At 41.3% G+C, this 17,539-nt stretch overlaps 1 protein-coding gene across 2 annotated transcripts; it reads right to left on the bottom strand.

Moving 5' to 3' along the window:
- Nucleotides 1-63: 63 nt before the first annotated feature.
- Nucleotides 64-5,786, bottom strand: LOC116258857 (probable LRR receptor-like serine/threonine-protein kinase At1g74360). Of its 2 annotated transcripts, none has more exons than XM_031636274.2 (2): nucleotides 5,366-5,786; nucleotides 64-4,340 (listed from the first exon to the last, which is right to left on the bottom strand). In XM_031636274.2, the coding sequence occupies exons 1-2, from the start codon at nucleotides 5,577-5,579 to the stop codon at nucleotides 811-813; spliced, it is 3,744 nt and encodes a 1,247-aa protein (XP_031492134.1). In that variant the 5' UTR covers nucleotides 5,580-5,786; the 3' UTR covers nucleotides 64-810. The 2 variants fall into 2 exon arrangements, with proteins under 2 accessions (XP_031492134.1, XP_031492135.1); XM_031636275.2 differs by lacking the exon at nucleotides 5,366-5,786 and adding an exon at nucleotides 4,736-4,866 and having other exon boundaries at nucleotides 66-4,340.
- Between the last annotated feature and the right edge of the window lie 11,753 nt (nucleotides 5,787-17,539).

Here is a 17,539-nt window from a genome sequence, read left to right as displayed (position 1 = left end):
AGGTTCATGGCCATCATCAGCCTCAGCAGCTGTATTAACGCAAAACCCATTTTACAGATAAAAACTCCAATCTGCGCCAAGAAATAGCCCTTTCTTGACGTTACTTCCAAAACCTTCATATTGAATATGGACATGAAGCACGCGTTCTGCTTCATATAGCAATGATGCTTGCTGAAAGTGGGCAGTAGATGACTTCACTTGCTGAGTGACCAGTCATGTAATTGATGGCAACTCTTCAGCTGCAGATACATATAAACTAATACTCACACATCTATTCAACAACAACCACCACTTGCTTGCGTGTTCCAACTTTTCTCTTGCTTATCGAAGAAAATATCAGCACCTTGCAATACTAAATGAAAGAGAAATCACTAGACACTTCATCCAGTCATCGATTTTGTCTGGAACCGCCTTTTCCTTCTCCAGGAAGACGAATAATAATGTCTTATTAGTGGTTAGGAAAACAAAATGGAAAAATGTACACCAACCCAATGAGGATTGAAGGTCAACATTCTTGGCCTAAGTAGGTGAAACAGCAAACGGAGTTGATGGTGACGCCTCAATGCTGCTCGGGGTGGGAACGCGTGGGAGCCCAACAAACGAGTACCGATTTTTCTAAGGAGAATCATGTGAGTTGTCCCCACCATTCAGCATCATCGCCCACCATCATTCAGCCTCGTCGCCATGATCTTGACCAGGAAACAGCGTAGCTTCGCCCTTTAGTTTGGTTTAGAATTGAATTGAATTTGTTGTTGAGGAATAAGATGTAGAATGTATGTACGTGTAATGGACAATGCAATTGCCTGCCTGCTATGAACAAGGGGACGACGACGGCGACGGTAACGTCGACCCACCTTCGATCTCCACCAGCTTCGACAGCACCTCCCTCATGTCCGGCCTCTTAGCCGGGGTGTCGTCTGTACACCTCAAAGCCAAATGAAGAACTCTGACCATCCGCTCAAGCGCGTCGGCTTCCTGCTTCAGGGCAGGGTCCACGGCCGACTTCAGCCCAAGCGGCGCCGCCAGAAGCCCTCGCACCCAGTCAACAAGGCAGGGATCGCCGTCCGCCCCGCCGATCGCCGTCCGGCCGGTCACTATCTCCATCACCACGACGCCGTAGCTATATACGTCGCCTCTGGTGGTGGCCCGCCACGACTGCCCGTACTCTGGCGCCATGTACCCCACGCTGCCCGCAATCCACGTGCTGACGTGGCTGTCTCCTGGTCCCACCATCCGAGCGAGCCCGAAGTCCGTGACCCTCGCCCGGCCTTCTGCGTCCAGCAGCACGTTGCTCGCCTTGACGTCGCGGTGCACCACCGCCGGGTGGCATTCGTGGTGGAGGTAGACGAGCGCCCTCGCCACCCCTTTTGCAGCCCTCACTCGGTTGCGCCACCCGCCGAGCCGCCCGTTCGCCACCGCCTCCTCCAACGTGCCCCCCGGTATGAACTCGTAGACGAGGAGCTTCTCGGCACCGAACAGACACCAACCATGGAGCACCACAAGATTGGGGTGGCACCAACCCATGCCACCTCCGCTCAATACATCCATCTCCATGCGGAACTCTTTCTCCGCCTCAGGTCCCTCCCTCCGCAGTTTCTTCACGGCCACTTCCTTTCCATCGTGGAGCACCCCCCTGTACACCGTTCCGAACCCTCCAGTTCCGATGATTCTTTGCTCGGAGAAGTTCTCTGTTGCCATCAAAATGTCTGCGTAGGTGAAAGCCGTCTTGTCTAGGCAGATGATCTTGACTGGATTGGCGTATTCCCTCATGGGCGAAGATGACGAGGAACCACCCAAATCCTCCGCCGTTTTCCCCCTGAAAACTGCCATCTCGGTTGTGGGGTCATCCGGTGGTATTGCGATGTGACAGAGTATCAGAGCGAGGATCCCACAGATGATGAGTCCCATGGCGAGCACCGGAAAAGTGAGACTGAAGATTGCTGTCTTCGCCTTCCGTGATATCGGCGGCCTCCTACCGTGGGTCGACGGCGGGCGGTCAGCCGGCATATGAATGGTCTTGGAGCGACCCGAAGAGTTGGCACGGAAGTCGACAAAGAGAAGTGGGTCGCCCATGAAAGAATCATCGCCAAAGGTACCGAGTTGCCCCGTGGCTGAAACTTTTCCACTAAGGAGTCGGTTGAACGAAACGTTGAAATGGCTCAATTCGTTCAGGAGAGACAAGGAGGACACTGGAAATTCACCGGAGAAATTGTTGTACGAGAGATCCAAACTCTCCAGGCACCTAAGGTTGCCGAGCTCTTGGGGAATCGGGCCGGATATGTTGTTGGTGGTGACGTTTAGTACCTTCAGCGGGATTTGGCCAATCTCAGATGGGAGTTTGCCGGTGAACTTGTTGAAGCCAAGATTGATCAGGCTGAGCGTCTTCATCTGACCAAGTGATGCGGGGATCTCGCCGGAGAGTTCGTTCCCGGTGAGCTGGAGATAGCCAGAGACTATGTCCTTCCTGGAGACGTTGCCGCCAGTGTTCACACAGATCTGGAAGGACGCGTCGCCTTTGATGAGACTGTTCCAATAGTCCAGGCAGCTTTTCTGATTGAGGAGAGCATAGTCGAAGGTAAAAGGAGGATAGTTCCCCGGAATCCACCTCTTCACTACCAGGCACTCACTGGAGCCTACTGGTCCTGCAAGGTTTCTCCTGTTGGAGGCGAATATGGGTTCTGGTTTGCTCCCAATCCTGGATATCTCATTTGGTAGCTTGCCGGAAAGCTTATTGTTGGCGAGGTTCAGCCATAACAAGCTGCTGCAGTTACCGATCTCCGGGGGGATCTCTCCCTCCAAAAAATTCTCCGCAAGCATCAACCACAAGAGAGACGTCAATTTCCCAATCTCCGGCGGGATTCTTCCCGTGAGCCGGTTGTAAGAGACGTCGAGCGCTTGGAGGCCAGTGAGATTACCGAACTCGGGTGGAATGCTGCCAGAGAATGAGTTGCCAGTCAGAATCAAGAACTTTAAGGTGGGGACTCTAGTGAGCTCAAGAGGAAGGTTGCCGGAGAATCCATTGAAGCTCAAGTCTAGATGCATTATGTTTGGAATTTTTAGAATGCCAGACGAGGCTATCCCTCCGGTGAAGTTGTTGCCGTGGAGAGACAGCGACTGGATCTGCCGAAACTCGCCGATCGTGGCAGGAATGTCGCCGACGAAACCGTTCCGGCTGAGGTCGAGGAACGTCAAATTCGAGCAGTTCACCAGGCTCCGGGGGATCCCCGGGTCGAAGCTATTGTTTCCCAAGTTCAGCACCTCGAGCTCCTGTAGCTGTCCGATCTCTGCAGGAATCCTTCCCGACAGCTTGTTTCCCCACAGATTCAAAAATACCAAGCCCTGGCACCTAACGATCTCCGCTGGGATCGTTCCAAAGATGGTGTTCTCAGATAAGTCCAACACTTGGAGCTTGCACTCTTTGGAGAAGATCTCCGCCGATAGCTCGCCGGAAATGTTGTTCCCGGAGATGGAGAACTCCTGAAGCCGAGCGAATCCCTTCCATGGTAACCCGATGAACGAGTTAGAGCTGAGGTCGAGAACCTGAAGCTTGACGCATCCATCGAAATAGCCGAGAATATCGCCAGAGAACCTATTTGATGAGAGATTGACGTTGACAAGACTACCACAGTTCGGGGGGAAACTTGCGGGGATGGCCCCCGAGAGCCGATTCACGGTGACGTCAATTGTCTCAAGATTCACCAGTCCAGTGATGTTCAAGGGGCCCTCGAGGACGTTAGCGGATAGGTTGAGGTATCGGAGGGAGGCGCACCGGCTGAGATCTGCCGGAATCTGCCCCCCCAGCGTGTTGCCAGACAGGTCGAGAGAGGAGAGGGCGGTGAGCGACGAGAAGCGTGGGTAGAAATCGCCGCGCGGCATGGAGTTGGAGAGGTCGATCCCGGTGACTCGACCTCCGGTGCAGGTAATTCCCGCCCAACCACAAGGCGACACGTCATGCTCGTTCCACCACCGGTACTTCCCCAGGTGCACCTTGTTGTTGGAGAGGAGGAACCTCTTCAAGTCCACCAGCGCATTCTTGTCCGACTCTAAAGAGTTTTCGACTGCGGCGACGGCCACTGAAAAAACCAGGAAGTAGAAAAGGACGGCGGCCCGGTGGAACCCGTCCATCTCTCCTCCTCGCCTAGAGGTCAGGCTCCGGCCACAAAGACCAGCGTCACTCGGGGAGCCAGAAAGAGTACATTCATAGAAAAAGGTGGTTGCCTTCTGTCTGCCTCCTCCTCCTCCTCCATTCTTCTTTTCATCTGTCGCCACGAGGGGAGTTGATATTTCAGGTGCCCATTTTTGTTGGAGCCTGTCTTCTTCTATGCACCAATGCAGTCTGCCTGCAACCAATTAGAAAAAGGAAGATGATGAAGAAGCATGGGAGAGAGAATAGGGGGGATGGAAAGAGGATTATCCATTGATATCTCTTTCTTGAAACTTCATTAAGAAACTTGATCCCATTCAACTTTTCAGAATCGGCCAACTCTGAGGGACAAGTTTTACCTACCATTTTCTATGTATATTATAAAGTTTGATATATAATTGAAAACTAAACACAAACTAGTTAAGGCCACACTATAGACAAACATACTCAACTTTCTAAACTGATTTAGAAGCAGAAGTCTAAGTCTACAAATTAAAGTATTTTACGCGATTCTCCACGTTTGTCACTATTTTTGGCGATTTCTCTATAATTTTTCACTTTCATTTTTTTAATGAACAAAATGAATTTTACCTTTCGTTTTAGAAGGTAAAACTTTACAGGGCGGTTGGTTGCCGAAACTCGGTGAACTTGGGTTGGGCCCTCTTTCTCAAAATTTCCGATACATAAACTTTTCGCCGGAGCGCCGACGACGCGGACAGCAAGTCTCCAGAAGCTGTGGGAAGGGGGGCCGGCCGCCCGGGGCGGGAAGAGACCCACAGCCGAAGAAACCCAAGGGGCGGATATATAGCGGCAGTTCTCCCGCCACCAGCAACCCGTCGGAGCAACGCCAACGGCGACGAAAGCAACCAGAATGGCAGAATCCCAAGGGAGGAGGGAGTTTTCCGCCGCAGAAAAAAGTTTGTTCCTTGAAGTTTACCTTTTATTTAAAAATAATACTAATTCTGTGTCTTCCTTTTTGAGTTTTCTTTCTTCTTCTTTCTGAGCAGACACAAGCTCTGCTACGGGACTAGCAGATAGACAGCGCCTCTGTCCCGATTCTTGAACGTGTTTCTTCTTTTCCAAAGAAGATTGGCAACAGACACGCACAGAATAACCGGGATAAGAACAACTGAGACGCATACGCAAACTTACTGACTTAGTTTGGTTATTCCCACACAAACAGAAAAGGAAGAAGACTTTATACGAAGGCCTTTAACTCACAGGTTAGAGATTTCTGATTCTTGCAGGCCGTTGGTCTGGTACCACTGCTGGAGTCAGGCTTCTTCCATGCAGCAGTAAAGATACTCCGCCTGCAACCAAAGAAGGAAGAAAGGGTGATAGAGAAATACAGGAGAGTGAATAAAGGGGAGAGCTTATTTATATACCACCGGGACAAACCAATCTTTGTTGTGGCAGTTTCTAAAATCTCGGCCATTTTTTTCAAGAAAATCTTGATGTGGGCCGGCCACCTCCCACCATTTCTTTTTCTTCCTTTGCGAGGAGTTGGTGATGCGGCTGCCCATCTTTGACCCGGACGCCCTTCCGATTCACATCGCCCTTTCCGTAAGCCGGACTTGAGTGGTCTTCTCTTTTCGTTCGCTTCTTCCCGTGGCGCGACATGTGGTGCCTCTTTTCCACCAAAGACAAAACCCACCAGAACTCTTTTTTCCGCGGGTTTTTGTCCCCATCAAGATTCCGGCGATCGGTTTCCTGTGTTTTGTTATGTTTGTTTTATTGATCTGAGTTTTGCAGTGATAGATATGTGGATTTATCATTAAACTTGTGGTTTCTAATAACAACGTAGCATATATTTAAAATCTATGCTATTGAGATCTTCTCAATTTATTTAAACTAATGATCTTTTAAAATACAACATTTAATACTGATACGAAACGATCAAAGCCAACTTTAAGGTCAAGACTATAATTGAATAGTCGGCGTTATTAAAGGAAGATGAGTAGTAGGGTTGGGTATCGGGTACCCGGTTCCTGGTCCGATTGAGCTCTGATTTATTTTTCTAATATCATTTGTATTTATTATTAAAAGTATATTTTATATTTTAAAAAATAATCGATCAAACCTGAGCTCAAATTTCAAGTATGAAACTAAACCCGAACTTGATTTTCGGATGTTTGGCCGGTCCGATGCCAGACTTAAATTGAATCGTCCGTTTTTTTCAACTTGTGTTCACACGTGCATGCTTACTTCAGTTCGGGTGACAATCAATCCGTGTGGAATGTTGGCGCTCTCAAACACCTCGCTTTCTCCACAAGAAAGAACCAATAAAATAGCTAATGAGGTTGATAAGTCGATCAAGGAAAATTTTCTCCAAATGGAAGCCGTGTCTTTTCCGTGTTCTTCTTCTCGTTTTCAAGCTTTTGAAGTTGGTGGTTGGATTCGGGTCAAGTCGATTTGGCTGACTTGTTCTGGACTCCAGGACTAGGGCCCTTTCGAACGAAATTTCAGATAATATCTTCTTTTCATGGGACATCTTAAGAGACCGAAGCTTCTTTTGTTTTTTTGGTTTCAGGGTCAAGAAAGATACTTTATATATTAAAATGTTATATGTCTATTATTTTTTAAAAAATAATACCCGATCAAACTTTTACCACTTCACCAAACTGGCTACGTGAATAAAGGTGGCTTTATATATTATAATATTTAAATCTAACATTATCTATGGCCTGAGATTCCTTTTGTTTTTAATAATACAAAGGAGCGAATTAATTATATTTTAGTTGGATGAGCATCCGAACCGCTACATAAAGAGGACATATGTAATTGCCACACGACTTACGGTCGCATGAGCTGCGGTTGATGCTGAACTTTACATTACACACTTTATGCACTACACCGCGTAAGTCTTACGACGAATAAGTTAGTGAATTGGATATGTTTTTAAGATGGATATGTAATGAAAGTGTGCTTGGATGCGAATATGCAAGAGCAAAGTTTATTTAGTTGTTATAGAAAAAATTAGAAAGGAATAGAAAAAAAAAATCATGTATCTTAAGCTGAAAAAAGGGTAAATTAAGTCTTACCTTATATTTTGGTTTCATAAAGAGGGTTGGAAAGAGTTCGCATTTGCGTTGAAGAGGGTCGAGAATTCAAAGTCCAAGACTGTTTGTTCTGATCATTCCTTAGATCGTTTGGTGCACGTTTGACTGACAGGACATTCTTCACCTTCGTGATAGACGACCTCAATCATGATTCATGAAGCTCAGATCTGCATAAGACAACTTTTTATTTGTGGAAAAGTAGTAAAAAAATGTCATGCGTGCAAAGGCCAACCTTTTTTTTTATTCGCCGAGAAAATTTTCCTGCGTGAAACCTTCCCCAACTCGTTAGACACGCAGAAGGGATGAGGATGAGGAGGAGGAGGAGGAGGGATTGCATGAAAATTGTGGTCTCTTTCAATCATGCTTTGCACGGATGGTCTTGCTTAATGGTTGGGTGACTCGGGATAGCTAGAGTCATCATTCAACGCACAGGGGCAGAACCAGGATTTTCTTCAGGGGTAGGCCGGCAGTTCGACCTTCGGATCCGAGTAGGGCCAAACCGAATTATAATACAAAAAATACCTTATGTAATTAAAAAATATTATTTTTTTCAATATAAAAAAAAATTCATTGGCTAAAATAGGGGCGGCCCCTTCCCTCCGCCCGTCAATGCATATGTGAATTTCCGTATTGGGATTTGGATGGAGAAATTCTGTGTGCCTCATAAAATGGACAAAGGATTTGCATATTTGTGGTGAGTTTAATCACACCACCTGATGCAATACATCGGGCGGCTATAATAATGGCTGGAGGATTTCAACTTTAATATGCAGCTGGTCGGGTTAGTGGGCTTGAGCCTGGTTATTAGTTTGATTCCTATAAGCACTAATCTTCTAATGGCAATATGATACTCTAGCTGATAGGTGTAACCACGGGTTCATGTAGGTCTCGAACCCCTAAAACAATGTTTGGTGCCCATTATGTCATCGACGTTTTTCTCATTATGATGTTTGTAATTTTGTTTTGAATATTCAAATTATTTTTCTAAGATATAAGTGGATTAGGTGCAATAAGTCATTCTGATGAAGGAAAAGGAACAACAGAGACTCTAAGAATTAATAGTACACAAACAATTATAACCCAAATTTTTAAAGTGAAGCCAAAATCTTACTACCCAAATTCTCCTCATAAAATGCTTTCTGATCGAAGACTTCTTATGCTCAGGTTCTCAAAGCTTGAACCTTCAAAAAATTCTAATACTTCTACGTAGCATCCTTCTATTACTGAGCTGCAGCCGTAAGAGGATTCAACCTCTACATCACTTTCTTTCCAATCTGCTATTTTCAAAGCCAAGGCACTGCTGTCACAGTTCTAGTAGCAGGGATTGCATCAGAAGGCGCCGCTTATAAATTCAATATCTTTTTGATCAAAATTTCAAAAATCATGAAACTTAGTAGAAAAATAGTAGACATATCAGGGAATTCAACGCCACCAAGTTTATCTTCAGCTCCAGTAAAAATCGCGCCACTTAGAAAGTCACACCTGGCCCTGGGTTGTCAAGTCTATCGCATGTTCATCAGCCGCGCTGGAACTCTCTAGCGACAGAGGCCCACTCAAAAATTCATAACTCTACAACCAAAACTCCAAAAATTCTGAAATATGGACTGGAGATTCTTGACATGCATGCGCTTCCAATGACCAATGCTTGACCGTTTCCGGCACCTGAGTTGACAACGCCGGCAGCTGGAATCTGGTGCAGATTCTGGTCTCACAGAAACTGTAAATTGCAGGCTGAAATTGTTGAGTTTTGATCTTTTGCTGCCCCAAGCGAAATCCATTTCACTTCAAATTTGGACAGGACCTGTGCTAGATATTTACCAACCGGTTGGTACAGAATCCATCCTCAGATCACCAAAAAATAGCCCGATTCTGATGTCTGATCAGCCTGGACTGTTCACTCATCTCTAAGACTGCAGCGACTATGCTTCACTTCAATTCTGTTCTAAATCGACAGGACGCAGCAATATCGAACACGACGCTGCTCTACTGAAAACCAATATGAAATTCTGCTACTACTGAAAGGAAGAATACGAAACGGAAGAAGAAGAAGAGAGAGAGATGCAGCGGGAGATGGAAGAAAAACGAAAACGTTCTTCTCTCTTTTTTTTTCTCCTTTGCTCTTTTGCCGTGTTCCTTGCTTACCTTCTTCTTTCGTTTCTTCTTCACAAGACAACAAGACTTGGGTCCTCATAGGGGTATTGTGGCAAGACTATAACTCCTCATCTTCCTTCCTTTCATTTCCTTCCCAATTGTTCCATTTGGGAGAGATTGGATTTATACTACACAATCCCTCCATTTCTTTTCCTTTCCCTCCCCTCTCATCCAAACAGACTTACTCTCTTTCCCTTCCTTTCACTCCTTTCTAATTAGCCAACCAAACACAGGAGGGATTGGTCAATCCCTCTCTTTCCTTCCAACCAAACATGGCATAGAGGTCGAGACAGGTGTGGCCAATTGCCTACACAGGATAACAAAAAGTGTTTTTTTTTGTATTGAAAGTTAATGACAGTTTTTCTCGTTTACATATAAGTGTCTTTTCATAATTTAAAATTGCATAACTAGTGCTCCTTAGCCAAAATTTACGTTACTCCAAACTGATTATTCTGGTCTATTATTCGTGTCGCTTAGGATATTCCCAAGCTATATATATACATATACATACACGCAGAGCCTGCCTGGGTCATGACCCGGCTGAGCGCATGAAAAAAAAAATTATATTGAAAAAATCAAATTTTTTTAGCTTGGCTCGACCTATCGCCCCTCTTGGCCCGACCCGCAGACCGTTTGGTTGCTCTGCAGGTTCGTTTCCTCATGAGCCAGATCCCTTTGTTGGATGGCACAGAGTGGCAGCTACTCATAGTATGGTAGTCCCATATATACGGAAAAGTTTTGAAAAAAGTGATTCAAAGATTTGAATATCTTTTTAATTGATTGTGAATCGAAATATTTGTTAAAGGTATTAAGGTAAAGTGATGTTGACCCCATAGAAAGTAAAATCTTTGAACCCTATTTAAGCTTCAGGATCATATTAGTACCAAATGCAGTACAAGAAATTAAAATAATAAAAAATATGAGAAACAAATAAGTGACAAGTATATAAGTAAACAATAGTATAAAAGAAATAATATTTAACTACATCAACTAACATCCAGGGCCCGTTTGATGGGCAGGAAATCTACTGTAGCAGAGGGAATTTATTTCAAATTTTAAAAAAAAATTCAATTCTTCAAACATGGAAAAAAATTTTGGACCGTTGGAGGTGATTCTGGAAATATATTTCCCGAAAAAATTTTCCAGCCAGAGGGGTGGAAAAAAAATTTCGAAAATTTTTTTTGGACCGTTGGAGGAAGAATGGAGGGGAAGGAAGAAGAAGGGAAGAAGAAGGGAAGAAGAGAAGGAGAAGAAGGGAGGAGGAAGAATGGAGGGGAAGGAAGAAGAAGGGAAGAAGAGAAGGAGAAGAAGGGAGGAGGAAGGAAGGAGGGAGGAGGAAGAAGGGAAGGAGGGAGGAAGAGGGAGGAAAGAAGAAAGGAAGGAGGGAAGAAGAGGGAGGAAAGAAGAAGGGAAGGAGGGAGGAGGAAGAAGGGAAGGAGGGAGGAGGAAGAATGGACGGGGAGGAAGAAGAAGGGAAGAAGGGAAGGAGAAGAGGGGAAGAAGAAGGGAAGAAGGGGAAGAGGGCACAGCGAGGAGGGAAGGAGAAGAGGGGAAAGGGGAAGAAGAAGAGGAGAAAGGGGAAGAAGGGAAGGAGAAGAGGGGAAGAGGGCACGGCGAGGAAGGAAGGAGAAGAGGGGAAGAGGGCACGGTGAGGAGGGAAGGAGAAGATGGGAAGATGGTTTGGGTGAGGGTTTCGGCCGATGGTTTCTTCTCCTCCTCCTTCTTCCTCCTCCTCTCTTCCCTTCCCTTCTTCCTCCTCCTTCCTTCCCTTCCTCCTCCTCCTTCTTCCTCCTCCTCTCTTCCCTTCCCTTCTTCCTCCTCCTCCCTCCCTTTCCTTCCCTTCTTCCTCCTCCTCCTTCCTTCCCTTCCTCCTTCGCTCCCTTCTTCTTCCTCCCTCCTTCTTCCCTTCTTCCTCGTTCTTCCTCACCATTTCCACCAAACTAAGAATTTTTTTTCCAGAAAAATATTTCCTTTATAACAAACAGAAGTTGGTTTTGAAAAAAGGGAAAAATATTTCCCATTCTTTAATTCCACAAATATATTTCTGAAAATTTTTTCCAGAAATATTTTTCTGGCCATCTAACGGTCCCCCAATAACTAGCTACATAATACAAAAATGTCATGTTTAACATAGTATATTAGACAAGAATTAAACAATGTAATTCAATTAGGCAAAAGTTCAACATACATGAATAATGAATTAGATGTCTAATAATTGGCATGTTGGCCTATGTTCGGACAACAAATCTTAAAGATAGCTCGGGGCAGTATCTTAATAAGCAAGCCATTTTGCACTTGCTTTGGTTTTCCAAAAGTTTTCTGTTTTCGTTCAACATTTTCTCCAACTCGGTTCTAAGGGTGAACTTCTACTGAAATTCTACAACACACATTGGACTCTATTGACCCTCTGCTTAATGCCTTGAATTATAGCTAGAATGTCACTGTTATGAATTATTTCTTTCCATTTAGCTGCTTGCCAACAAATGTCGACTATTCTCTATAGAGTTTCCTTAATTTGGACCATTATCATGCTTTACATTTTCCTTTAATCTTTTATACAAGTTGTAGGTGTGTGTGGTTGGTGGAGAGACAACAGGAGGTTACTAGTGTGCATACAGACAACTAACAAGTTATTTTGCTAACTGCAGATGAAACCGAGATCCTTTCCCACTGTCATGAAAGAAGAGAAAAGAGTTGGTTCAGTTGAAGTGGATGAGCACAGTTGGCCTTGGCAAAGTAGCGTAAGCTGCCCAGATGGGACTATACCCATCTTGAGAGACACGAGACACAGCAACGTCCGAAAGGTCCCTCCTCCCACCATGACACCTCACCAGGCATTTGGAAACTTTGGCCGCAAGTTAATGTATTTAATGCTTTGATATATGGAACGTTATACATCCTCTTGAGTTCGAGTTTGTGTGCATAGGGTGTGCACACACAAGTATACGCCAATGGAAAAATGAAGGAAGGTTGGGGTATTTTCAAAATTTTTGATAAGAAATGTCGATTTTAGACTTTATGCTTGTATACAAGTATACTCAAACATGCTCTTGTTTGTAATTACAGGATTGGTTTGATTCAAACTCTATATATGTTTATTGACGTTAAGATAGAAAAGTGTATGTTCCAAGGCTTGTGGATGCATGAAAATCAGATGTGTGATTACTAAGGGTTGTTGGGGAGGAGTAATGTGGAAGGGAACTTCAACTTAGGAACTGCATTCTTGTTATGCAAGTTCTTCACTTACATAATCCCTACGTCCTTGATCGTTCCTTTATGTGTTGGGACAATTTACTTGTACTTTAAGTGAATGAATTGCATTTTTAGCTTTGTTTTTTTGTTAGGATTCTTGTATTTATTTGTTACGAGATAGCAAAAGCACCCCTTTTTAAAAAAGTCTTCAAAATGTATGAGAAAACTTTGAATATAAAAAAAAAAACATCTATTTCGTATCTTCTACACGTAGAGGTCCTTACCAGATAACAAAAGCACCCCTTTTAAAAAGGTCTTCAAACTGTATGGAAAACTTCGAATACCTTGTATAAAAAAGACTTCTATTTCATAAGATATACACGTAGATGCCCTTACTAGATAACAAAGGAACCTCTTTTTAAAAAGAGTTTTCAAAATGTGTGGGAAACTTCGAACACATTGTTGAAAAAATACAACTATTTCCTATCATGTACACGTGGATGCCCTTACCAAATAACAAATGAACCTTTTTTAAAAAAGGGTCTTCAAAATGTGTGGCAAACTTCAAATACCTTATAGAAAAAAGACATTTATTTCCTAGCATGTACACGTAGATGCCCTTACCATATAACAAATGTTGCCCAACTTGGATTTTACAGGTGTTGTTTTTCTCAGGGACATAATCTGGATGTCAAACACAATTCATAAATTTAACGATATAGTTGGACGCAGAATATTTGAAAAGTAAATAGCTAGTAATTATTGAGGAGAAAGTTAATAAACATAGGATTTTGGGTTATTACGATTGTAGAAGTAAAAATCCAATGTCTCTCTCTCTCTCTCATGCTCTCTCTCATACTCCAAACCAATTGTTTGAAATGATCAAAGTTAAGCAACTTGAAATGCATCACAATACATAATTTCAACATGTTGATGTGTTCATGACTAATAGTTTACAACATATCCTTGACTCATAGAAGTTAATTTCATAACAACCTTAATTTTTAATACACACGCAAACATAAAAGATCATTGACGGATGTGTTTCTCATTAAGTTATTTTCAGCATGTGACAGTAAAAATCAAAGCAAACTATGGTTGCTGGATGCGATCTGCTTTTGGTCCATAATGGCCCCGATATATGTCAATATCTTCATTCTTTAATGAATATTTAACAATGAGAAAAATATAGCGGGGTTTGGGTAATGATCAGAATGTAATATGGGGAGTTCTATGTTGTCATTTTGTTTGCTTGGATAGTTAAAAATTGAAAAACCATCACTATAAAACAACTGTAGGGCTGCAATTTAAATGTTTTTCACTAAAATCCAAACATGCACGACGATTTAGATCATGCTAAAATCCAAACTAGTACTCTTGTTTTACATCTTGACTTTAATTTCTTTAAAAATTTGGGTTCGTGGATGATAAAAATTAACTTAGAAATACCAATATAAAAAATGTATTTTTTATGACTCTGCGTGTGCACCCCTTTTTAAAAAGGTCTTTAAAATTTATGAGAAACATCAAACACTTTGTAGAAAAAAAAAACATTTATTTTCTAACATGTATAAGTACATACCCTTACCATATAACAACTGAACCCCTTTTTAAAAATGGTCTTTAAAATGTGTAAAAAACTTTGAACACATAGTGGAAAACAGACTTTTATTATAGCATGTACACGTAGATGCCCTTACAAGATAACAAAAGCACATGTTTTTTAAAAGGTCTTTAAAATATATGGAAAACTTCAAATACCTTGTAGAAAAAAGACATCTATTTCTTAGCATATACACTCAAATGCATTTACTAGATAACAAAAGCACCTCTTTTTGAAATGGTCTTCAAAATATATGGGAAACTTCGCATACCTTGTAAAAAAAGACATTTATTAATTAGCATCTACACCTAGATGGCCTTAATAGATAACAAAGGAACCCTTTTTTAAAATGTGTCGGAAACTTCGAACAATTTATATAAAAAAGACATTTATGTCTTAGCATGTACACGTGAATGTCCTTACTAGATAACAAAGGAACTCTTTTTTAAAAATGGTCTTCAAAATGTATGAGAAACTTCGTACACCTTCTAAAAAAAGACATCAATTTCATGGCATGTATACGTACATGCTCTTATCATATAATAAATGAACCTTTTTTAAAAAAGGTCTTCAAAATCTTTGAAACTTCGAACACTTTCTATAAAAAATGCATCTATTTTCAAGCATTTACATGTAGAATGGAGTTAGCACATCTATAGTAGGTCGAAAGGTGACAACGGCTTGATAGCACATCAAGCGTCTCCTTGATGCTACTAGATTGCCTGGAACCTACAGACACCCCGGATTCCGCCACGGCATAAAGTTAAGTTTTAAAATCCTCGGTATGTATGAAGCCAAAACTTCATGTTAAGGGAAAAAGTTTTTTTCGGAAAAAAAAAGGTTTTTGGTTCTGAGATGCTAAGGGTCATTGGTACACTTTTGATGAACGACATTTGGATTGTGATCCGTTATAGCTAATGTTGGTTAAGCTAATGTTGAATAGAAGACCCGAACGCAACTTTAAGCGAATACTCCCTTTGAGTGGGATCCGTTAGATACTCAAATATAAGTAGCATTCGCTTGTTGTAGGCCACAGGGGATTGATAAACGCATCCACCATTGCCTCGAATTCCGCCGTCTAATGAACTATCTTTTTTTCCTATTTGCTTCGCACCACTTCCTGAGGTGTGGTTAAGACCATTTTTAAAAAGGGGTTCATGGATTATAAAGATTAACTTAGAAATACCAATATAAAAATATGTATTTTTTATGGCTCTGTGTGTGCACGCCTTTTTGAAAAGGTCATTAAAATTTATGAGAAACATCAAACACCTTGTAAAAAAAACAATTATTTTCTAACATGTATACGTACATACCCTTACCAGATAACAACTGAACCCCTTTTTAAAAATGGTCTTTAAAATGAATAAAAAACTTTGAACACATAGTGGAAAAAAGACATTTATTTTCTAGCATTTACACGTATATGCCCTTACAAGATAACAAAAACACCTATTTTTTAAAAGGTTTTTAAAATATATAGAAAATTTTAAATACTTTGTAGAAAAAAGACATCTATTTTTCTTAGCATATACATGTAATTGCCTTTACTAGATAATAAAAACACCTCTTTTAAAATTGTCTTCAAAATATATGAGAAACTTCGAATACCTTGTAAAAAAGGACATTTATTTATTAGCATATGCATGAATATGCCCTTAATAGATAACAAAGGAACCCATTTTTAAAAAGTGTTTTTTAAAATGTGTCAAGAACTTCGAACAACTTATAAAAAAAAAAGACATTTATGCGCGATAGCACATCAAGTGTCGCCTTGATGCTACTAAATTGCTTGGAACCTACAGACACCGGATTCCACCTCGGCATAAAGTGAAGTTTTAAAATACTCGGTATGTATGAAGCCAAAACTTAATGTTAGGGGAAAAAGTTTTTCTCGGAAAAAGAAAGGTTTTTGGTTCTGAAATGCTAAGGGTCATTGGTACTCTTGATGAACGACATTTGGAATGTAATCTGTTAGAGGTAATGTTGGTCAAGTTATATTGGTCAGGCTAATGTTCAAGAGAATGGTCGAACGCAACTTTAAGCCAATACTCCCTTTGAGTGGGATCCGTTAGAGACACAAAGATGGGTAGCATTTGCTTGTTGCAGGCCACATCAGGATTGGAATTGATAAACGCATCCACCAATGCCTCGAATTCCGCCGTCTAATGAACTATCTTATTTTCTTATTCACTGTGCTTAATATCATTTTTAAAAAGGGGTTCGGATGATAAAAATTAACTTAGAAATACCAATATAAAAATATGTATTTTTTATGACTCTGTGTGTGCACGTCTTTTTAAAAAGGTCATTAAAATTTATGAGAAACATCAAACACCTTGTAGAAAAAAAACATTTATTTTCTAACGTGTATACGTACATACCCTTACAAGATAACAACTGAACCCCTTTTTAAAAATATTCTTTAAAATGTTTAAAAAACTTTGAACCCATAGTGGAAAAAAGACATTTATTTTCTAGCATGTACATATATATGCACTTACAAGATAACAAAAACACCTGTTTTTTAAAAGGTCTTTAAAATATATGAAAAACTTCAAATACCTTGTAGAAAAAAGAAATCTATTTATTAGCGTATACACGTATATGCCCTTAATAGATAACAAAGAAACCCTTTTTTAAAAAGTGTTTTTTAAAATTTGTCGAAAACTTTGAACAACTTATATAAAAAAGACATTTATGTCCTAGCATGTACACGTGAATGTCTTTAATAGATAACAAAGGAACCCTTTTTTAAAAATGGTATTCAAAATGTGTGAGAAACTTCGAACACATTGTAAAAAAAGACATCAATTTCATAGCATGTATACGTAAATGCACTTACCATGTAACAAATGAACCCTTTTTTAGAAAGAGTTTTCAAAATGTGGAAAACTTCGAACACATTGTATAAAAAATACATCTATTTTCTAACATTAACACGTAGAATGAAGTAAATACATCTATAGTAGGTCCAAGGATGACAACGGCGCGATAGCACATTTAGTGTCTCCTTGATGCTATTAGATTGCTTGGAACCTACAAACAACGGATTCCACCATGGCAAAAAGTGAAGTTTTACAATCTTCGGTATGTATGAAACCAAAACTTCATGTTAGGGGAAAAAGTTTTTCTAGAAAAAAAAATGTTTTTGGTTCTGAGATGCTAAGGGTCATTAGTACTCTTGATGAACGACATTTATATTGTGATCCGTTAAAGCTAATGTTGGTCAAGCTAATGTTTAAGAAAAGACTCAAACGCAACTTTAAGCCAATACTCCCTTTGAGTGGGATTAGTTAGATACTCAAAGATGGGTAGCATTCGCTTGTGCAAGCCGCATCAGGATTGGGATTGATAAACACATCCACCATTGCCTCGAATTCCGCCGTC

The sequence above is a fragment of the Nymphaea colorata genome, chromosome 8, assembly GCF_008831285.2.
Source record: "Nymphaea colorata isolate Beijing-Zhang1983 chromosome 8, ASM883128v2, whole genome shotgun sequence".
Taxonomy (NCBI): Eukaryota; Viridiplantae; Streptophyta; class Magnoliopsida; order Nymphaeales; family Nymphaeaceae; genus Nymphaea; species Nymphaea colorata.
This window is presented reverse-complemented; position numbering and strand designations above follow the sequence as displayed.